The 24,686-nt window shown below is 40.2% G+C and overlaps 1 protein-coding gene across 1 annotated transcript in view; it reads left to right on the forward strand.

Moving 5' to 3' along the window:
• The window catches only part of PTPRR (protein tyrosine phosphatase receptor type R), a 142,952-nt gene that overhangs the window by 97,220 nt on the left and 21,046 nt on the right, over positions 1-24,686 (forward strand). The window contains exons 8-10 of the mRNA XM_065632240.1: positions 9,078-9,264; positions 15,800-15,884; positions 22,708-22,787. Of these exons, the coding sequence (XP_065488312.1) occupies positions 9,078-9,264; positions 15,800-15,884; positions 22,708-22,787 (352 nt within the window). The remainder of the gene's footprint in view (positions 1-9,077; positions 9,265-15,799; positions 15,885-22,707; positions 22,788-24,686) is intronic.

The following is a 24,686-nucleotide window of genomic DNA, read 5'->3' on the forward strand; positions in this document are numbered from 1 at the left end:
GGCAAAAAATCTCAGTTAAGCTATCTTAAAAAAAACATTTCCTAGAAGCTGTTGCTGTAGTGCTACATCTCTCCATTCGCATTTATAGATCGTTCCCTTAGGCTGTGGTTCTCTGAATGTCACAGGCAGGCATCCTCTAGGCGTGCTGTAGTGTTCAGCAAAGAAGTGAGCCCTGCGTGTGCTAGGAAAAGCGATCAGGCTTTGCACATGGACAAGATATCGAAATGGGAAATGGGGGTGCCTGGCTACAGCTCCTCCAAGGAAGTACTTAGGAACTGTAGTTGTAGAGGGGCCGCTCGTACAAGTATGACAAAAAATATTTTGCAAATTGATTTTTTTTTTCTAATTTTCAAGCAAAAGATACCACAGACAGAATATGTGGGGGTTTTTAACAGTTGTTGTTGACTTACCTTAAATAAAAGCATTATCTGAGCTCATTAAGTAGTGCATTTGTTTAATCTGTGCAGCCCTAGCGGTTAATTGTTATTCCTCTCCATTCTCTTTTCTCTTTCCCTATTCTTCTAATCCCTTTTGCTTATATTCATTGTAGCTTGGTTTAAATTAGCGTGTGTGTTAATCAGAGAGAGAACAGGTCATCCAGTATGTTTGTGCAATGGGGCCTCCAGTATGTAATAGAGCAATGCTGCAATGCAAGCAGATAATAATAGCAATGAACAGGACTGCATTCAATTAAAGCTCTACCATCTAAAGCAAATTAACCATAAATGAGTAAACATTTATTCAGCTCTTTGAAAAAGCAGCTCAAATAATCACAAGTTAGCATCTTTATTTATTTCTACTTCTGAACATTTAACTCAGTTTTTACTCATACTAAAAACACGTATATGTGAATATGAATCATAAATCGAGCTTTATGTTACCGTTCAAATTTTATTGGAGAGAGAAGTTTGCGTGACAAAATGCAATTTGATTGTAGAAATAATCTACAGGAAAAGATGGGAGGTTGTATAAGCTTTGCATTTTTGAACAGTCAGTTCCCGTAGCTGAGCGGTGTAGCCTTATCGAGGGCAGAACAGGAGTGAATTGGCAGTACATTAGAAAGCATGATTAAAAGAGGGAAAGTTGAAACTACTCTCATGTCAGCTGTTTTCCTCTACAGGATATTGAGCCATTCCTGTCCTAACCAGATACTGATTGCTTAAAACTTAGTCCAGAAGTACTTGTCAAAACCGTTTCCTCAGTTCATTTTGACATGTTGAGCTGTGAGCAGATCCGGAGAATTGTTTGCAATTTAGTGCTAGAGGTATTGGCCCGCTCTCACTCGTGGCTGTGGGAACAAGATCAGGCCCTCTGGAGGGAACATGAAGTGCCTCCACTTTCCAGAAAAGCCATCTAAAATATATAGCTGGGGCTGCTGATCTGTTCCTATGGACTCAGAGAGGGCTGGAGGATGCTGCCAGGTGCTGCCAGGAGGTTCCTTGTAGCTAGGAAGCTGCAGAGGATTGGAAGCCTTGCCTCACAGCAGCCATACATCCCTCCTCTTCTCCTTTCAGCAGGCTCACAGCTTGCTGTCATCACTTCCAGACCCCTTCCTCAGAGGGAGAGCATCAGTTTTTCAAGTGACAAATAAGTGGGAAAAAATAATAATGCAATACTGGAATACTATGAGAAGAGATGTGTGATAGAGCAAACATGAGTAGAAATAGATGTTCTTTCCAAGAAGGTGCATAGGATCAGCATACTTCATCCTGTGCCCTCTCTTGTAGTCCTGAGCTCAAACGTCTTCCATCTGTGGCTTTCTGGTGATAGGTATTAGCTTCAGTGTTATATCTAGATTACTCCCTCTGCACTATAAATGAGGTCATAAAATCCTAGAATCACAGAATGTCTTGAGTTGGAAGGGACCCACAAGGGTCATCGAGTCTAACTCCTGTCCCTGCATAGGACAACCTCAAAATTCACACCATGTGTCTGAGGTCCTCTGGTTGGTGAGGTCAGGCTGCCCACACAAATGGCTACAGGATTCGTCTCAGGTGCAAATGACTGTGAGGCAGAGTAGAAATATTATAAATATTGGCAATATTAACGATAGAATTGCTAAGCATGCTTGTGGAAACATTGGGCTAATATCTGCCTATCTGTCCAGGATCTCCTCTCTGGAGAAGAAAAATCAGAGCCGGAGGAAGGTTAATCTATGAGAGGAATAAGGCTTTGAAAAGGAGGCCAGGAACCTATAGAAGAAGAGAGGTCCAATGTTCCTAGGCATAACAGGAGGACAGTAGGTAACTTCTGTGTTTCAAGTAGCCCGGATATGTCAGGGAATAGCAGGACGGGGGAAAGATCAAGTTTTGACCACCTGCACACCAAAGCGCTGAAGGTGGAACTCTGGTCCTGCATTTTTTATTTTCATGCATAGTAAAGTTTCTGCAAAATGACTAAGCATGAGCTGAGTCAAATAGGTCCCTCAAGGTATCAGATTGTATCAATTTAGATTGGCCATAATGCATATTATCCTTTAATGCAAAGTAATTCAATTATTTTGTATTCATTGTTACAGATTTTCTATCAAAATCAGTTTGTATTCTTCTGCTGTTGTTTTTTAAGTAAATGATTGACATAAATAATATGGAATCTTGAAGTCACTTGTAGAGTAATTTCCTTTAGAGAAGAGGGCCTATAACAGTTGATTGCGAAATGACTTAAGGTAACTTGAGAAATGACACAGATTTAGGGAACCTTGGATTTTAGTCCTGCTTCTAACACTAATTCTTCTTTGGAATTGTTAGTTGGTTGACCACAGCTTCTAATTTCTGAGTACTGCAGTTTGGGTGTGGTATAGGTTTGGTTTGTTTAAAAGTGTCGATAACCCCAGGTCTGAGTGGGTTCCTAAAAGCTGCAGCACTTGTTCAAGTGAAAACCAAGGGCGACCCAGAACTGTCAGCAAGTAAAGCAGAGATCATTTGGGAAACTGAGTTTTATCATCACAGATTGGCTAAGCATAGCATCTGCAGAGCAGTGCTTCAGAGGGCACCTACGAGTGTAAAAATAAAAAGTACATTATGTGCAATAAGTGCTATGTGCAAATATGTATTTATTAGTATGACATTCGCATAATTACATAATGAAGTTTTTATTCATTATTTCCTCAAACTAATACTGATTGATTGAATTTTATTGAAAGCGGGAGTAAATAAGAAAATAATTAACAGGTATTGTATATTATCAGAACTTGTGGGGTTTTTTTATCAGAATATTCTCTAATATGTGCTGCAGCACGACAGAAAACTGAAATTTATGAGCTCAACATTTCCCAGAAAATAATGTAGTCCTAGGAAAAAATGAATCTTCTTTTTTCAAGTTTGAGTGGTCGATAATGTAGTTTTACCACATGCTTCGAAGACTTGTTTGAGACAGTATGCTGATGGCCAGAAAAAAACCCGAGAGATTACCACACCCATTAACTTAACCATACTGTCATTCAGCCCTGCTTTCCCAAGACATCTAGTAGTATAAGCAGTACAAGGTATATTTCAGGCTAGCACGTAGACAGCAAGAATTATATGTAAGCATTTGTGAAAAAAACATAAACCATTCTTAGGTTTGTTAGAAGCAACTGTTAACAATACTGTGAATATCACTTTAAAATTTATCAAATTACATTTTACTTCAAATGAGAGTCATCTCTTAAACTTCTGAGAACTGACTATAAAAGGATATTATAAATCTGGATCTGTGGAAAAGTGTCTTAGCCATATATTAGAAGATCTGTGTTACTGTTTGCCCAAGGCTGAAAGAAAATAGCCGTATGTTCAGTCCTTTGCAAAGGTTATTTTAACCCCTCTGTATTTCTACTTTTCTACTTTTTTCAACACTGTTTTTTCTTTATGAAGTCAATGGGAGTTATGCAGTATTCTATTTTTATTTATTTTGTATCAAAATATAGGATTAATAACAACAACATTATATCCTTTTCTGATTTTCTGTGCTTTTGACACCTCTCTGCAGCTTTGCGTAGCACATTTTTTCATCTATATGACCATGTTTTCTCTAAGCTATTTTGCCATAAGCAGCATGAAAGCTGAGACCTGTATTTTTTCCATTGTCCTTTTTTTATGAATTTATTTTTTTTGTCCTTTGAATTACTCTGCCGAAACATAAAACTAGATGAGCAGGTGAGGTCTGGCACTGGTAAGGTGGTAAGTGGTGGAAACCACATGCCTAATTGTGCTTTCTCAGTGCAATTGCAGCACTGCAACCCCCCCCGAGTTCAGTGCATGTGCTGATGAGATGGACCAGCAAGGGAAGAGAATCAGGACCCACGTCTAGCACTAGAGAAATAAAAAACACGGGGGAATCGCGGTGTTTTTCGCATCACCCCTGCAGTAAAACCCAGGGAGAGCGGCCCTGCGGAGCGTCCCCCGCTACAAGCGGGATCTGAGAACCCAAAGCAAATTCCCTCCCCGGCAGCCGCGGCCTAGCGCCGCTCTTCCCGCTAATTAATGCCTTCCTTCCACCTGCACGGCCGCCTCCGCTCCCACCCGGGCCCCGCAGGAGCTCGGCAGCAGGACGAGGAGCTCGGACGCCGAAGGAAGCGCCTCCCGCGTCTGCAGCGCCGGGGTCGGAGGGCCCTGGCTCTTGGAGGGCAGCAGCCAACGCCGCCGCTGCCAGAACCAGGGGAGAGAATGAAAAGCCCAGGACTGGGAATCTGGGCGGTTCGTTTTTCAGGAGTACTGAATAAACACGGGAATGTGTATTTAAAGAAGTTACCCGGCTTAAATAAACAACTGGGAAAACGCATCGGGTAATTGGATTTTCATAATCACCAGCTATGGCTTAATTTTAAGGTCAGGGAAGACCTGGAAATGACCTCACTAATGATTAATAGGCTTCAGTAACCTGGTGGCCCTCCGAGGTGGACAGGTGGAGCTTCCTTTTTAGAGTTTTCAAACAAACATTGGTTTTTTGGTTTTTTTCTATCATGGTCTGTAAGAAAATCTGCTTCTGTAAATGTGTTATTCAAAATACTCCAGTGACTTCTCATCAGTGGACTCGTTCCTATTACTCAGTTGTAAAGAGGGCTGTGAGTATGTAGCAAGACCCCACTCTGGGATACTAGACAATACACAGACACAAGTGGTTTCCTGATTGCACTTATTCACATACCCAAGTGGCTGCCCCAGCTGGTGAAACTTCGGAAGAGTTACTCTCATGCTGATTTTAATGTAATGTTGTCACGAATGTTTACAATTCCTCAGATTCCTCATATGATGCTCTTCTCCATCAAGACAACCTCAAGGGGATGATGGGGGAGGTATATCATAACAAAATCTTCTCTAATTTGGCACAGACTATTGAGACAGGGAACGTAAAGAATATAAAGTTATTTAGAAGGTAAAAAAGGATTGTAAACATTCAGAAATCAGGGAAAACCCATGTGTATGGCTCCTTCACTCTAATTTGAAATAGAGAAATACCTGTATGTATTCAGGAGATATAAATATATATCTCCAAGAAAAATGAGTTGTCTGACTTGAAGTGTCACTTGTCTGATTGTGATTCCTTTATTCAAAACCTATCGGATACAAGGGATAGTTACAAAAAATGGGCTTTGTTTTATATGGCACCTCCTTGTTGCTCTGTGGCAGCCTTGTCCAGTCCCTCCAATAAAGCAGCAAAAGGTGGGCTCACTACCTAACCTCTTTCAACCCAGGTAGTAAAAGAGAAGAGAATTCTTGCTTTCTACTCTTTTCTACAGAAAGTGAAGAATTTAGCTGTCGGAGGAACATGGAAAATCTAAGGAGTCCAGAGCAGGGTCTGAGACTATAAGCATCTTCTGTTAGGACGTACAAGCCCATGATGGGTTCAGGCCCTCCCTCATCTGTCAGGACAAGGCAATAGGTCCTGTTTGCAGCCCTTTTCCTCAGCATGGTCTTGAATGCAATAAAGAAGTCTGCATAATTAATGTTAATATTGGCAATAGTTAGAATTGCTAATGTAAACATTATTAAAATATTTTTATTAACTGAAGCATACTACTTCAAAAGTGATGCCTGTTTTTATGGAAGAATTACCTTGAGAGCTATTATCTATTGTATATCCTCTTACGGACTTTCTAAAAAGACTGCTACGCTTTAGGTAATTATTTTCTGCCCTATATTCAGTTTTTATTCAATGTGTAGCTTTTAATGTGTTAAATATGCAGCTAAAAACTATTTATTCTTCCCAGAGTAAGTTATTTGATTCTCAACACCGGTATTCATCAATAATCCCCATAAATGGTAAAAGCTGTAAACTCAAAGTTATAATTAGATCAGGTATATTTTTTGTTGTTGTTAAAAAGGAAATAGCCTTTTTGCCAAGACTGTCAGTTATAACAATGTAAAAGCCAAAGAAAATATTAACATTTTCACTGTACTTTGTTACTGAACAATGTGAATACTTTTCCTCTATATTAGGAAATCCCAGTCAGCTCTCCCAGAAGTATGTCTGGGTCTAAATCACTACCCATTTCTCAGCCAAAGGTAGCCTAAACAGTTTTGGAGAGGTTCATTGCACGCCTCTTCTGTGGATATCTGGACTGTTTTCAAAAGACTGGATTTGCGATATACGCCCTCAGAGCCACCTGTTTGAGGGACTGCCTTTTTCCACGGAATAAATTGCTAGTCCTGGTCAGAAGAGGTGCTTTCGCAGGAGGGCTTTTGTGAGAAAGTGGTCTAACAGGATGTTTTCCTTGACAAGTGGCACTGAGCAGGGGGACTGGCTTCCCCTGCAGACAGGGGCAGTCCCCAGGGAGCTGGGATGGGGACGTCATCCAGGACCCTCTGCAGGGTCCATCCGAGAGCAGCCACCACAGCAGGCTCACGGTATGCCCACCTCCCACCGCTCCGGATTAGGGAACGAGCACTGGTACCACCGACTGGGGCTTCGGTACAATGCGGGGTGTGAAGTGAGCCACGGAACAAACACTACTGGTACCTCACACGTGTATCAGTGTAGTCATTTCTGCTCAGGGTGCTACTTCACTTCTGCCTACCTCCTAGCAAAATTAGCAGGATCACACCCCACCTGCTTCTCTCTGCCAGCAGAAATTGTCCTCATCTACCCTGGAGACAGGCAGCTGCCTTGGCTCCGTCTTGCCTCTTCCACCCCTGCTTTTGCCGCTGACTCAGTGTTACCACCTGGGAGCCTGGGCAGAAAAACTCCTGCTGTCACCCGCCCATCACCTAAGCTGAAATAAGCTTATGACAGTATGGCACAATGTGAGATTCACTGATTCCACAGCGTGATCTTGTCCCTTGGCCATTGTTGCTTTGTGTTTTGCTAAGTGACAGGTGAGTGACTGAAGTCATTTCTATTCATGCAGGCTGACATGATAGAAATGGTTTAATTAAAAACAAAATTACTGAAGGATCTGCTGCCATGTATAAGAGGAAGGGAGGTGCATCAAAGTTGTGTCAGAACAAATAAAAAGTGTTATGTTCACATGGTTACAAACAAAGAAAAAAGCAGTAAACCCTAGGAGTACTTATTCTGGTGGCAGAAGGAGATCAGAAAACAGAACAGCACCACCAGCACTAAGTAAGGAGTCACAGTGTCTGAAACAACAAGTAATTTGCTCAAATGTGCGTGCATACAAACACCTATGGGCAACCAATAAATAAAGGACAGTAAAAAGCAAGTATTAACACAAGCAACTTTTGTTTCAGACCAGAGGAAAGCATTCCCCCAATATTAATAGCACGTGCCTCACAGATACTATCTGACAATATCTGTATTATATTAATAATTATATGTGACATTACTATAAAAGGGATGATTGAATCTTAACAACATCCCAGTGTCCAGAGCAGTGCAGAGTTGTATTCTGATCTGGCAGGATGACTATTAGGACTGGATATAGGAATCTTATGTTGTCGTTGTATATATCTGAGCATGGTAGAGCAGTTAAGAGCTGAAAGAACTCCCCTGTAAGCGTACATTAATGGAGAGACGATAATGTGCAGAGGTAGGAATGAAACCTGCATTGTCATATCTCTGTTCATGGCTGCTTGGTCAATTTTAGAGACATTTACACTGAGCTGGGCATCTGTAGCCCAGTTCAGACAGCTGAACCTTACAGTCTGTAGTACTGATTTCTGATTAGTAAACACAAAAACTTTGATTAATGCCTACAAGTGTGTGTTTAGTCATCACAATTCAGAGAGCATGGATTTATTGCAATCAATATGCCTAAAGTTAAGGATTGAGTAGATAACATTTGATCAATGGGTTGAAACTAGGAAAAAAGACCATTTTCCTAAGTGTTGTTTGGAGAAAGCGACAAACAGAATAGCACTTAGACCAAGCACACAGAAGTGTGCTTTATTTGTATTTCCATGACTCAGAGGTATTGTTGAATCCAACTTTATTTTCCTGTAGAAATGTGAAATGTTGATGAATTTGATTGTCCTGCAAGAGATGTTTGTCATTTCTAATAACCCCTCTAAGTCTGTGACCATCCTTCCTCCTGGGATGCAGCTCATTTATTGTGGTTTATTGCCACTCCCTTCTCTTCTACCTAACGTGAGACATTATCAGCTGTCTTAGTAGTCACAATGTGTGCACTACTTTTCCACTTATTTTTGCTGATTTTATCACGTTTTTCCCTCCATTCTGTATATTTAATTTGACTAGATTCTTAAAAATATGGGTGACATAACTGTGAATTTGTTTCCAGGTTGTTATATGTATCAGTTAGAAATATACCCTCTTTTTTTTTTTTCCTGTGAAACATTTCTTTGTTACTAAGTTGTCACTTTTACATTTGACATCCATAACAATTAAGTAGCCTATAGGGAGAAGTTTCTGCTTCTAAGAATAGTCCAGATAGTTGCTCCCTAGCACACTTCTTGCAGCATCAGTTATTAGATTGAAGAGGTAGGATGGTATGTAAAATCTTGGGGGTTTGGCCACTCAGTGCTTCCAGTGAGGCCAGTCTTGCAGTCTTTGCATGCCCAAATCTCCCAGTGACTATACAGAAAGTCAGGGTGCATAAATATCTCAGGATCAACTGCATGAGTATGGGACTTAGAGTAACACAGGGCTGATACAACTGTTTTAATTATTTTCTAACTCAGGCGAGGATCCAACGTCTCATTGACTTTGGATATGAGCAGTTTGGGAAGTGTTGAACCTTTCGTCGCTGTGCCAACCCCACGAGAAAAAGTAGCGATGGAATACCTGCAGTCAGCCGGACGCATCCTGACACGGCAGCAGCTTCGAGATGCAGTTGCATGTTCTCATTTACTTCAAACAGAATTCATGGTGAGTTTAACAACAAGCTTTACATGGGGATTTTTGACATAATTGGCCCAAGAGAAACTGTGGGGAAAAAATAATTGGGCAACACTTTAATGTCAAGGTAAAAATCATTTCCAAAGGGCAGATAAAATAGTCTAGGTAGTGTTTTATGTTTATGCACTAAAGACAGATAAGCCAGTGAGTGATATCCATGGATAATACAGATTCCTCTCGGTTTGAAGTCCCATTCATATATGGGATAAATGACATATTCGAGCGACACTACAAACAGCCAGGACTGTAATACAGTGACAGTTTCAAAGAGATCATAAAGACTATGATGACAGAAAACACAGTAATAATTGGAGATTTTGTTTATTCTCATGTAAACGTAACATATGTTTCCAATTTGAAGACTAGATTTTTAGTCACTATAAATGACTTTTTTGAGCAGACAGGGATACCCACAGTCAGTCAGTCCAAAATATCTTTAACAGGCATTCCACACAGCAAGCCTAATATACTCAAGACCAAAAAATCCGAAGTGTTCTACAAATGTATTTAGTATTCAAAAGGGTAAGAATCTAAAACGAAGACAGTGGCCAGGTAAAAACAAGTCAGAGCAGAAAAACTCAGTCAGGGAAAACACATTATTACATATTACTTTAAGAACACCCAAAAAAGACTGGTGGTGCAAAACAGCCAGATGAAAGAGGCTATCAGAAATAAAGAGATGCTCTTTATAAGGGAAATCGAACAGAGCATAAGATGAAGCCAGTTGAATATGAAAGTTGAATAAGGCAGGCCAAAAAAGGTTTTGTGTTAAAAAAAAAAAAATCATAACTTCACTTTTAAATAGATCAAAAGCACAACACTTACCACAGAGTACAAGGATCAATAGAGGATCAAAAGGGTAGAAAAAGGATTTGGAAAATCTGAGGCAATAGGAGAGAAGTGACTGCACTATTTGCATCTGTGTTGACCATAGAAGAACTTATGGAATTTCCTACCTCTGTGGCAGAAGGAGACTCAAAGAGGTCACTGAATGATCTGTCTGCTATTGAAGCTTTAATGGAAGAGATTCAAGGACAAATCAATAAAATTAATAAAAGCTACTGACTGGAATAAGCTAGTATTCACCCAGGCATCCTAGAGGAGTTCCTATATGCAATTATTGATATATTAACTGGGCAGGTGTAGCCTTGCACTTGGGCACCAGCAGCTGAGGAATCGGAGGGCCAGAGATACCAGGAGTTTTTCAGAAGGGCTCCAGAAGAGATCCAGAGAACTGCAAGCCTAGAAATCTGATGTCTAAATCAGAGAAACTGGAGGGACTTATAATAAAGAAGCCAATAGACATATGAACAAATGAAATACAGTGGGGAATAATGAACCCAGTGTAGCACTGGACGGACTGGTTGCTTCTCAGAGCAAAAGGAGGTCACCAGTGGAATCCCAGAGGTATTTGTTCTGGAGCCGATATTGGCCAAGATGCTCTTAAGTCACCTGGAAAAAGGAATAAATAGTAAGGTGGCAAAGTTTGATGATGACACTGAATTACTGAGGGTAGTAATATTAAAAATAGACTTCAAAGAAATTACAGAAGGATTTTATGATGGTGATGAGGCAGAGGAAATTTAGGGTTGATAAATAAAATGTTATGCATTTGGGAGAAAATAGTTTTGTATACTTTGGTGCATCCTGAAATAACAAAACTAAGAGTATTAGGAAAAGAACCAGAGAATAATAAAGAAAACACCTTTATGACATTGGAAAAATCTATATAATATTCACAATGCATGACTTTCATCTCAAAGCACACATAGAAGCATGGCAAACATGTTCAGAGACCAGAGCAGCTGCTGTATCAGGAGACACTAAATAGTCAAGGACTTTTCTGCCTCGGGAAGGGAGTATGAGAGGCTCTAACAGAAGCCTATAAAATCATGATAGCAAGGAGAAGGTAAATATGGAGTGATTATTCATGTTTTTTCATGCTAAAAGAACAGTATCAGGTGACCAATGCAATACAAAGAAAAGCTTGTCCCCTTCTAATTCCCTCAGGTTCCTTGCTACCAGCTGCTATCAGAGGGTACCAGAGAGGAGGAACCTAACATAACCAACTACCCAGCACAACCTTAGCCTGACCTTTTTAGCTTTTACAACTCATTAGCAAACTAAACTAAACAAGCAAAGCTTTTAAAGAATGATTTAATAGCTCAAAATTAATAAATAGAACCACACAGAAATGCGTGTCCTAACAAGACGTGTCTTGAGCCTACAAAGACATACAAACAATTCAGTTCTTATTAAACATGCCAGAGCATGCGATCCCTCAAGTTTCATTTTGTTTTCAGTTTGTGCCTGTAAGTCAATAGAATAGATGATGAGTGCCATCTTACTCTAAAAATAGTTTTTCATTATGAATAATTGCATCCTACAAACAAATCCTTTTGTTCACCTTCAAAAAGCCAGGGTTTATATTATAGTAATATCATTTGTTTAAGAAAAATAAATCCCTCAGTTGTTTTACCAAAAATTAGTCAGACAATATACATGAAAAAAACAACAAGCATCCAACATACTTTTATAACCACTTATGCCATCAGTTCCCTGCCATTCTGCTGCTTAGGCAGGAAAGATAGAAGAAATAACTTCATCATTTTAAACCCCCTGTGTTAGGAGACAGACAACTTCACACCTCCGTAGAATCCTGTTTACCTGAATCCTCTCACACAGCATCTGTGCATAGCTTTGGGGAAATAGAGATACACGTTTTATTTGTCCCTCAGTGGGGCACAACATGACTTGGACCATTTCATGTTTCCACTTTTTTGAAAAGATCGTGACTTTTCTATTCCATTTTAAAACCATTTTTTAAAGTGTGTTTTAAGATGAAGCTGTTGAACAGTATCTGTTTAATACCTTCCTTGCTACAGATAATAACTTCAGTAGGAACTTGAGGCATGCAAAGCACACAGTATATAACCCTCACTTGTTCTGCTCACTCAGCTTGTTTTAACTAGCTAAAGAAATACAATAAGACAGACTTCTTGAAACTAAAATTATTAGTTCCCACGAAAACCTTCCAAGTGCTCAAAAAGTAGAGAAATGTTTAAAGTTTTCAATGAAAAACTGAAATATGAGCAGTTTCAGGTTATTTTTAGTTCTCTAATTAACATTAAAATTATTTATTAACAATTAAGGGGGCATTAAATTTATTTTTATTGTAAAAATAGTAAGTACTATCAAAATTTTTTTTCCATAATATTTATTAAGAAAAAAGAGCTATTTTCCTTTTTTCTTTTTAATGCTGACAAAAAGGTTGGCTCCTTTTACTCGAATTAATATATCTAATTTGCAAGGAACATAAATTGCCCAGCATACACTTCTTCAGTAGTCTGAGCTGCTACTCTTCAAAAGACAGAATGACTGAAGATGGTGACAGGACGGAACAGAAAAATCCACTATTTGCAGAATACGTGAATTTCAGAAAATACAGTCCTGCATGATAAAGTGCCGGATTGTTAAATCTGTAAAATTTGGTTCTCATAAAACTTGAGGGATGGGTATAATGAATATCTGCCTGAATTTTCCTAAATTTTTGCCACATTTTCTTGAATGCTTTCAGAGATCCAAATCATATCTCTTCGAGTGTATGAACAGTTGTAGCATTTACAGGCTAATTTGAGCCAGAATAGTTTCTGTTAGAAGAGTATCACCCACAGAGGTGAAGTAGCCCATAAACAAAGGCATATATGCATACACGTCTATAATTGCATGCATGCAGCTGAGCACATGAATGTGTGCAGCTTATATGTTATTTGTAATTAATTAATATGTATATATGCTTAATAAAACCAATCCATATATATTGCCGATATAGCTACAGACTTTTTATATTAATTTACACATATACATGCTATTTGCAATCTGCTGGGCTTATTTGCCCCCATGTTAGCAGGAACATAATCCTCATAATATCCTGATATTTTTTTTCTGGAGTAATCTCTTGCTTTTCCCAGCTAGTTTCAGAATAAGTGATTTCTGTCCGTGCCCTTGGCCCCACAAGCACTCACTGCTGGGAGGAGCCCACTGACTAGAAAGTGTTTACAGGATGTAAGTGATTGATATTATTAATTGACCTTGTTGGCCCAGAGAAATGCATTTCTGTTTTCAACTCGCTGGCATTTCTGCATCTGTCAGTAACTCGCCAGCTGATGAACTAATTTAAAATTTCAGCAGGTATCACAGAGGAGACAGCCAGGCAGCTCGAACGGCCCCACTGACCACCGTCTCTTGTTGTGCAGGCAGAGGACTCTTCCTCACACATCTTCTTCCAATCTCTGTAGGTGACAAATGTAGATCACATTAAACACAGGCTTAACATATTGCTCTCTCTCAGATGCTATATGGTTCTTCAGGGAAACCTTTCAGAAACCACGCACTGGTGGCATTTATACTAAGACAGAACTGAACCAGTGAAGCTCTAGGTCAGACACTGGCCCATACCGGAGGCAGTTAGAACAATTCGGAGCCCAAGAGCCAAGGGGAAGAGTTTCACACAGGTCACCACTGGCAAAGGGTGAAAGTCAGAGGTTGGTATGGGGTGGGGGAGCAGGAGCTTGTTTGGTAGTTCCATGGAGGAGGAAGGGGCATCAGAAGCAGGACAGAGGTGAGATGGTTTGGCCTGAAGGAATGGTGCTGAGGTTTATGCAGGAATGGAGTCTTACAAGTGAGAAGATCATGCACTTACCATGGGTATCATGTGGATGGTAGTACAAGGAGCTGAAAAAGGATTGGGTGAAGTACCTGCAAGGAAGGTGCATCTTAGCAACAACACTTTAACTGGCCTGAAATGAGAGTCATTCTTTTGAATGAAGAGATCAAGGAAGAAACTGAGTGAGGGAGAGAAGAATAAAGGTCCACTCAACACACGGGCATAAGGCAGAGAAGGTATAAAAATAAAAACCAACACAGAAGTTGTGCCTCATGTAGAAAGATGTTCAGGAGCGAAGTCGGAAAGCAGAAAAGAATCAAAGCAATTATGACCCATCTAAATTTTACTTAACTTTGCCTTCTCTTCAACCAGAAAAGTAAGAGGGTGTCTTCCTCTGCTTGGTGAACCCATGTAAAGATCTGCTGTTCGGTGCATCCTTGGCAAGCTTTCAGGGCCTTGTCCCCGTTCTTCGAGAAAAAGCCCACAGCAGCCAGTCGTGCTGGGCAGGACCAGGGCTTGGGCCTGGAGAACAGTGGCCATGCATGTGATCTGTGCCAAAGTCCTGGGCAGGCCTGCACCTCCAGAGTTAGAAACCAGCTGATTTTACAGGAAAATCCTTAAGTAAATTTTCCAGTGGCACAAGTCAAAGGAGGTTTGCACTGACCAGGGTGGGAGCATGCCTTTTGTGCCTCCTCATGTTCCTGTGTGTCTGTAAGAGGTAATTATTTAATACGCCACTGTCTCTTTGGATAAATGTCCCGGGCTAGCAATGAAGTTTTCAAGTCCCTAGTAATGACTGGGCTTTTAAATAGATGTATTAATTTACTGAAGATGAAATTTGGCCTTACCCTAAGATAATTAAAATAATGGTGGCCAAAAAAAATCAGTAAAAAAATAAAGATTTGAGTCAACTGAAGCATTTTTAATGTGACTTTGCCAGATTGTTTTGCTTGGCAAAACATCCCCCAGAATCAGGAAAAACAAAAACCAAAAAAAGACACTATGTTTCATTTTACCATTTTCAAAGGGTTGTTTATATTCAACTGTAAGAACACTAACAATGTTTCAAGATCTCAAAATCAGACTTATTCTTCCTACCCTTAGACCAGGTGAAACATTTTGTTCACCAAAAAACTGGAGGATTTTTACTTTTCATGCTGGCAAACAATTTGAAAAACAGTATTTTTAAGCTGATTGAGAGTTGATCATTTGTATATTTCTGGAACTTCAAGCAAACTGTCATGTTAGTTACTTGCGCATCTGCCCGTTTAAAAGAAGAAAATGCAGATCAGTCACTAGAAGCTCACGATGAGAATCAAGAGAAATAGCTTGAGAATTTTATTATACTTTTGAGTCTCCGAATGCAAAAGACCAAGGCACTTCTTTCTAGTAGTTACTATAAAAAGCAAGGCAAGTCTTTCACTGACATTGTCAAGGGCTTTACACAAAATTTTTTTAAAAGTTTGCTATATATTAATATTTAATTATTTTGAAAGTTCCTCCCCTAATTATGTAAAATGTTGCACTTTTCTGCTACAGTACTGCACTTTTCAACTCCACTTTTCTAGAGCTATTGTGCATTTTAACCTCTCTCCCAATCCTGTAGAAACTTTGCTTTTAATAAATCATCAGAAGTGTTCCTTGGAAGTCACTCCTTCAATATGCAACTCCCTATGTTTATTAAAGGAAGGGTGTTGACAGGCTTGAGGTGGGAACCACTTTTTTCTTAATAACTTTGATGTCAAAAGACAGTTGTGTAACAGCAGATGGCCTTCTGGTGATAATTTCCTGCATGACTCCCTTTGGAAACACCAATCTGATTTAATTTATTTTTTATAGGAAATACCAATGAATTTTGTGGATCCCAAAGAAATTGACATCCCAAGTCATGGAACTAAAAACCGCTATAAAACAATTTTACCAAGTAAGTGAGTTAGCCCATGGTCTCCTGCTATGACATTTAGTCCTGCTTTGAGAATGTATTGCTGTGGAAATCTAACTGTCTTTGATTGTTGTGTATCTATTCATAAGTGTATTTATAGTCTATGCGGAAAGACAACAAAAACCCAGTGCTGTAGGACCGGCAAATGCAGAACTCTGAATGGATGCCTTCATAGGTGCACACTTTGACAGCATCCCAACCACATACTGAAATGCAGCCTGGGTGCATGTTGGTTTTCTCTGGAGGACAGCTCAGGCAGATGGGCAGAGACAGCTCTGCCATACCTCGCAGTAGCTCCCCCAGTCTGGAGGGTGAGAGGACCAAGGCTGTTGCCTCCATCACAGCCCACACTGTCTTGCAGTCGCTGAATTCTCTCTGGTTGGGTCAAGCTACTTGGGATCCTTTCCAACATTAAGTGCCCCAGACTACAAAAAAAGCAAGTGCATCCCATCCTTTCTTGTGGTGAACTTCCATCTTTATAAGTCCTCTGGTGTGTTGGCTTTTTTTTTTTTCTTCTCCATGCGCCAGTTGGCTTTGTGGAAATCTGTTTATGTTAGTAAGAAAAATATTCTCACACAGTGCTGCCTCATCATTGCTCTAAGTTGTTATTGCTTTGCTCTACTGCTTCTGTATTTTCATTGGCCCAAATTCTTTATTTCTGACCACCTAACAATTGCTTTGTTATAACTAGAGGTGACTGAAAACTTTTCAGTGGAATAGTTTTCCTTCAAAATATACATTTCTCTGAAATGCCACTATTTTCATACCATTCGTTGGGGGATAATGAGATATTCCATTCCTCTTTTATTAATAATTTTGGTTTGTGTTCAAAGTAGGTGGCAGTTTTAACACTGCACTAAATATAGACATGAATAGTTCAGGTTTTACAAATTTTGAAATCACCAAAGTGAAAAAGTTCAGTGATTCAAAACATTGGACAACACTCCCACAGAAAAATTTAAATGCATCCCTTTGCTGAGGTTTGGAATGAAGAATACTTTTTAAATGACAGCATATCCTGTCAACTAGAAATTTGTTTTCTAATCATCTCTATAATGTCCTTGTAGGCCTATATTAGATGTTAGTAATGCAAATTCACACACTTTAAATGACAAGATTTCTCTCAGCAAGCCTGAAAGCATTGTCATTTGTTCACATAATACAAAGGCCTTGCAGTCAAATTAGTGAAAACTGATGGCCTTCAGCTTCTAGATAAGTCTCAGAAATGTGATACTTAGCTGGGAAAGAAACTCATTGTGTGGAGTCCTCATTTCCCTTCAGCCCCCAGCAAAATTTCCGTTGTCTTCGAGGTTAGCTCATCTATTGCAACCAATAGCCGCGTGCATCTGAGTGCAATTGAGGAATGTTGAAGGCAATTAAAGAAAGTAAGTAATCAAATGCAAATTATATGTCAAATAATCAGAAACTTAGTGTCCCTTAGAATCTGGCCCAGTGTCAACAGGATGTACACGGCGGGTGAAATCCTGACCCGTTTGACGACAGCAGGGCTTTTGCCATCAGCTGCAGCGGAGCCAGGATATCACCAAGCCTCCCTCCGCCCGACAGGCGGATTTTTGGAAGTTCTCCCTTCCCATAGCATCTCACGTCCAAGCTGCCCCAGCCACCATCAGGTTCACCTTCAGCAACGCCTTGCAAAGGCAATGAGTCCTATTTCAATGCAGCATGTGTTTCGAATCGGGACACGACAGCTGCGCCATGGTTGATGCTGATGAGCTTTGAGAACCAGCACGCCTTTGAGTTTTCGCCTCCAGTTAGCTGGGACATTCCGCTAACTCCGCGGCACATTTTGAGTCCAGGCAGGCTGCCGGTGTGCACCACAGCTACTCACTGACAGGCGCTTTGTAACCACCCCTGATAGAAATCAAAAGGTCTGTTGTGTGTTAGCACCAGGCTTTTTCAAAGAAGATATTTTGAGGATTGAGGCACACGCTCGTAATAAATACCCACACACCCCACACCCAGCCTGAGAGGGTTTGGAAATGATTTGAATGATTAAATAGAGCAGCCTTCCTGGTTTCCTGCTCAGATGATATCAACCCGCTGCTTCGTACACCCACATCAGCTTTTCCATTCCCAGTGCTGGGTGTGTCTCCTGAATCAAGGCACCTGTGGTGACAAATGACATTTGAGCTGGTGGATTATCTCCTAAAAATGCCCAGTCCTGCCAGCTCCACCCTCTGCACTGTGGAGGATGTTCTCGTTTTTTAAGAGATAATTCTGTGACAGGGTGTATGAGGGCAGGTTCATGTTAATAGATACCACCCAGCCAAACACACTCATGTGAAATAAAATGAATGCCTAATGAAAACTATTCTATATGGAAAACTATGAAGTGCAGGAAATTTTGCATTTCTAGGAAAGATGTTTCAGTTGCAGTGTGACATAGTCAACGCTCTTATGCAAACACTAAGATGCTCATAAAGTTTTCTACGTGTTATTCATTTCATAATAATATGCTAATACAACTAACAAGGAGACAGTGTGGGATCAGAGGCAAGTGGCTAAACCATTCCTTAAAATCACTGTTTCTCCGTCCTTCCTCCTGATGGCGACCCCAACATTGGTCCTGTTAAACCCCATTCCGTATCTTCAGCCACCTTCCCTCTGCCATCCACCTACAGCATTTCTCACACCCTCTGAGCAGGTTCCCAGTCCTGCACACAGATTCCCCAGTCTCTCACCACAGTCACATCCTTGTGGCAAAACACCAGCCCCGCTGCTCCCTCCTCATCCGCTTGCTCCACATCTTCAGCTGCCTGCTTGTCTCCTGCAGCCCCCACTACATGTCCCTGCAGCAGGACCTCAGCTTCAAAGCCCTCTATCCTTTCCCCTTCCTATCACGCTTTTCCACTTCAAACCAGAAGCAGAATTCCTGTGGTCCTTCAGAGCATGCGTGGGCTTTCGCTTACAGAGGAGCAAGTGGCTTAACGCTGTTCTGTGGATATCTTCATGTGTGCAACACATCCAAGGTACCTGGGTGTCATTCCTTACCCCTTTCTGAAGAGAACCTTCAGGGCAAAATCCTGCATGTAAGCACTCGCGGCATCACAGCAGATTCACAATAACATGAAGGTAGAAAGCACTTGGTGGGTCAGACCCACAAATCCACAAGCTGTGTCTTGAAGTGCCTGTACTAAAACTGTCTCTAGCATTCCAGCTAAAGACAAGGGGAAAGTTAAATCTAAATCATAGGAACAAAGCACTTAATTATGCAAGCTTATAGACAGATGCTGGAAAACTGTTCTCTTGATGTTGAGAGTTTTCATGCTCCCTTGCACTACATTCTTGACTACAAATGGTTGTGTTTGCTCCAGTCCTTCTCCATAATGAAGGCAATATAATCACCAGCAGGGTTTCAAAGACTAAAGAAAAAAAAATAATATTTTCAAAGCAGAACAAGAAAAGCTCTTTAATCTTAGTGGAATTCAACACGGGTTCATCAAAGCATTTTTGCATATATATGTGAGCCGACAAAATGTGTCCTAGTTGTTGTCACCAATATCATAACAGCAATATGTTTGTAAATAGCCAGTGTTATAATTATTTATCTGTTAGACTGCATGGTTAGAAATGTAAATGGATAGTAGGCAGACCTTATTTTTAGTAGACAAGAAAGATTCCCTTTGCATGAATGAAACTTTATTTTATAATGCTGAAGCATGTTTTAAAATGCAGAGGCGCTCACCATGATAAATCTGTTAAGTTTTCCATTGAGAAATCACACATCATATTGTAAGTGCCAGGAAATTATTCAGATGAGATTAAAAAATGATGCATAGTTTACAGGTGTTCTATACATGAGGTGTTTTGAGGCAGTTGTATTATTTGCAAGTCTAATAACCTATTCCCCACCTGGCAGAGACTGGGAGTTCAGTCTGGTATGATTCTTCCACGTCCTGCATTACAATGTTTACCAAATATTATAATAGCAGTATCCATAATTCATTTATAGGCTGCAAGCAAAACCAGGTAAAATAGAGGCAAATGAGTTTCAAAATGTTTCAATATCTGAAAGATTTATGATCTTTTGGGCTGCAAGTGTGAGAGCAGTCTGCCTCACCAAATTTTTTTCTTCTTTTCCTGCTCACAAAACAGAAATACCTTAAGGACTGCCCTTCTCACAGTATTTCAGTCCTACTGCTGGTAAGCCAACTAGGACAGAACTAGGAGTAATGAATGACTTATCTTGGAAATGCTACAAATGCTAACACATCCATACTCTAAAGAATTCAGAACATAGCTGCAGTCGAAATGGGAGATGAAAAAGCAACCACAGCACATCGTACCCATCATACAACAAGTACAGCCTTTGCAATGGAACAAAGCCCTGGGTCTTCATGACAAAGTGGTGTTCATGGAGTGGATGAAGCTCCACTATTGATGGCAGTGGGGGAAGCTGTCCAGCAGTGCCACCATATAGCTCAGCTTGTTCCCTGCGCTGGGCTATCTCATGGGGACAAGCTACAGCCCCTTTAACACCCTCCTGTTCTTCCAGCCTGGTAAATTCAGGCCGATATTAATTTGTTAAAGATGGAGTTAGAGGAAGTTTCTTCTACTCTAACAAGAGAACTATTCCAGACCTCCTAAATACATGGAAGAAAACAGCAGTAGTTTTGCCTCAGTCAAAATTGTAGGAGACATTTTTTATTAGTAATTATAAGTGCTTAACAGCTCTGCTGCATTTGGAGATGCTGTACAAACACTGATGAATTCAGCCTTGCAACCACCATCTGTGTCTTTCTGCTGTAGCTTCAGACTCTCTGACTTTGCCATCCTCAAGGAAAACATTATTACCTCCAAGGTATTTGTCGTTCAGGAGGAAACTAATTAGTTCCATTTGTGTCTGATGATTGCTTAGTGTCTCTGGATCTTTAGGTTTTCCTCATTTCAGAGCTGAGTTTACAGCACTTACCTATTTCATAACTCATCAGGACTGTTAATTTATAAAAGATTCCCATTCGGAAGCAGTATTTGTTTCGTTGATTGGAGTTGGAAGGAGGTCTCAGAAATTGTGAAACTGATTTAGCTGCTCCTTAGTAAGGGAGGGATTTATCTCAAGACATGGTAATTAAACTGGATGTTGAGTCTGCTTGGAAGAGGTTTTTTAAGGTAGGGGTCAAGCTACACCAGAATCAGAGGCATTGTGTGAGCTGGAGGAAGTGGGTGTTTTTTCAAGGCCACGTAGCCCGAGGCATTTGTGGAAATAGCTAATAATCACTGTGCTGAAAAGGAATGAGAGGTTTCCTGTCCTCATATTGTTAAGGGGAAAAAAAAAAAAAGCTCTAAGTGAAAAAGTTGGGAAAGCTAGTACAAAGAGATTTTAACACGAGCGAACTAAAGTTCATGTTGTGCTGTTAACGCAGGGGGCAAGACTTCCATGCACTGACTTTGAACTACAAGTCATACATTCATTTGCACATATTAAGAAACATACTTTCAAAACACCAGCCTGAGTCCTGCAAAGGCTCCACTCCTGTGACCTCCAGTGGGAAAAGGACGTAAAGTATCTTTGGGATCATCCCTCCTCTTCCTTCGATTTGCAAAGGTTTTATCTTGTTCTTAGGAACAGGATGAAAAGTCATGAAAGAAATCCAAAACAACTCTGAAAATGCCAGTTTTTGCTACAGTGTATGTACATCAATTATATATTTCTTGTGCAAACAGCAGGGCCACAATAATAAATAGTGGTTTTGTACCACTCTCCAGTTCACATCCACGTGTCTATTTTTGAACACATTGCCTAGATTGCATTCAGCAAAGCAGCCATCCAGAGACTATTTCCAAACCAATAGGTGTAAGTATACTGTCAAAAAGCTGCTGATTCTAATTAATTAAGAAAATTGCCAGAAGAAAAGATGATTTTTTTCAGCACAGAAATACTTCCATACAATTTTGTTAACAGTAGAATATTGTTTTTCTGAAAAGATGTAAAGAAATTCAAAGTGTGCCCCTAGACACCCACAACATAGGCACCTCACTCCCCTTCTGCTTATCCCTTTCTGTTACGCTGTGTAATTGAGAATTTACTGGCTTTAATTCCAAAAAGGTAATACGTGGAGGATCATGTCATCACAAAGGAGCAAGCAAAAACTTTCTTTGCAGGAGGGATTTAGTAACCCCTAGCTGTATACTCAACAGAACTGGCCCCCACTCCATTCTAGATCATTCAAGACAGTGAATAAAAGAAGAACGTGAAGGAAAATGTTCCTGTATTTTGGCATTGTGTCTCCAGTCTTGTACACATGAATGGTTGCAAATTGTGTCAGATGAGAACACAGGAATGAAGGGAAGGATATGGGTTACCCAGTCCAGCCCCTTACAGTGAACTTAAACTGGCAGAAAAACACATAGCTGATTTCATCCCAGGCAGAGGGAGCTTTTCTTAATTTAAATCCAACTGTAGTCATTGGAACAGTACAGTTTCAGGCAAAGATACCAAAGTCGAATCCAAAGGACTTGGTGTAATTATTTAGCATCTCGCAGTGATATGATGCGGGTTTCAGAGACAGTCTAGGCAGGTCAGCTTGATACTCGGCACAGCTAGACCAGACCTTGCTGAACATGGCCCAGACCTGATAGTGTTGCTTCAATGCCCACAGCTTGCTGAGATACCTTTGTTACACATGATGATCCTTTGCAGAAGGAAGAATTTGATGCATAATGCTTTAGTGCTTGACAACCCCAAATAACAGTAGCTTATTTTCTTCAACAAGTCTTTGACTCTTTATAGAAATCTTCTAATTATGGGTTTTCTTTTCAATTTCCATCTTCCTTGTGCTCTTAGATCCTCTAAGCAGAGTGTATTTGAAACCAAAAAATCCATCTGACTCCTTGAGTACCTACATAAATGCTAACTACATTAGGGTAAGTAAATGTACACTCTTCATGTGCTTTTGAGACAATATTTGATTTTCCACGTGAACAGCTGATTTTTGCCAAGGTGCCACTCATTTTATTCCTGCTCATCTTCATTGATAATTCCTAATATTTTTGTCTGCGTTGGTGTCATAGAAATAGTTTCATGAGCTGTTTGTGACAAAGACCACATAGCCATGAATGTACTAAAATGGTTGCAGTAAGAAAACAATTTATCAAATACTTTAGAAAAAATGTTAAGAAACACATGCAGTACTATTTGTTTGCTTCTGTATTTACTGTTTAATATTGTCCTACTGCCTTATAGTAAGGAAAAGAGGGTTACCTTTTAGCAGTGACAGAGATACCAGCGTTTTGGTAAAGAGAAGATCAGAGTCAATAGCAATATAAGCTGTATGGTTGCTCATTGCAGTCATGTTATCCAAAAACAAATTCAGTGGTGACGGGTTTTTGTCATGCATAACTATATCAATTGATAGTCTTGAAATAATCAGATAAATAGTTAAAAAAATACTGTAACAAGTTTGTGAAAAGGAGCAAAACTAGATGTGTTAAATATACACATGTGCACCAGCACACACACTCATTCACATTTTACTCCCTATAGTGAATGCTTACATGGTTATAAAGACTTTACCAGCATGAACCCTCTTGGAAAATGTTATTTCTAAGTGTCATCTGTGTTATAATTCTCGATGACACACGGACACTGAGCCTTCTTGATCCTATGGCACAGTGTATGCTGAATAGACTACTAAGACACTACTTCAGTCATGTTTTGGGAGTGTAGTTCTCTATCTGCAAAATTGAATGTTTTAATTAGAGTTATGTACCCGATCCTCAGCTGGAATAAATGTAATAGTGCAACTAAAATTTGGCCCCAGAGCTCTACAATGATGTTGCTTACTTAAATAACAGTATGTGAATATACACATACACATCCCCCATGCCCCTTACCCTGTCTCACTTTACATCCTATACTTTCAGTATTTGGTATGAAAGACATCATCATGTAACTAAGCAGAGCGGTTCTCTTTGGAGATCAACTCTTCCATCAGCCAGGCCGTGTTTTGAGTCCTCTGAGGTCTCCCTTTTCCCCATGCCACCACCCTTCAGGCCAACATATGGTGATTTCTCCTGCTGCTAACACCAGTTGGACTGTCAGCAACAGAAGAAAAAAATACAACCCAGCGATGAAGTGAAATTTCATATCCATGTGTGCAGTATCATTAGGTTTGCTGGGATCCTGGCAGATCTGTCTTGCACAAAGTATGTTCAGGTAGATTGGTGAGTAGAAGGAGGGCTGTTTGAACCAGCTGAGGATCTATCCCATTGGTTCATGCAAGAAGTAGTAGCTGTCAGGGAGAAAGGCATCCAAAAGCATGACCGATGGCTAGAGGCTCCCTCACCACCTCCAGCCATTCTCCATTCACTCCTCCTCGTCAGCCACTGCCAGGTTCTCCTCATCTGCATTACTGTTGTGGACCCTGTCACTTCGCAAACTCACAAGTTCTTCTTCTCCTCACACGAAAAATAAGAAGGCAATCTCTTGTTTTTTCCCATTTCTTCTTGCTTTTCCCTTTCCTCTGCTTCCCCACTGTTTGCCAAACCTTTTTTTGACCTCCTATATACTTGTGTATCTCGGGACTCCCTATGCTGACATGTTGTCCCTCCTATAAGGTCTCATAAAAGGGCTTTGTGCTTAGCAAAGATCCACAGCAGAGTCTTTGACTCCACGAGCATTCCAGTGTTTTAAGTCTTTTTTCCTGTCACAAATCTTCATAGAAACCAGTTTTATAGTTCTCATTTTTTTCTGTGACTTGTTGACTGTAAACGATCTTGTAAACACTTCAGCAATATAAATCATGGATTAAAGTACCACTGGAT

Source organism: Caloenas nicobarica, chromosome 1, assembly GCF_036013445.1.
Source record: "Caloenas nicobarica isolate bCalNic1 chromosome 1, bCalNic1.hap1, whole genome shotgun sequence".
In the NCBI taxonomy this organism is placed as follows: domain Eukaryota; kingdom Metazoa; phylum Chordata; class Aves; order Columbiformes; family Columbidae; genus Caloenas; species Caloenas nicobarica.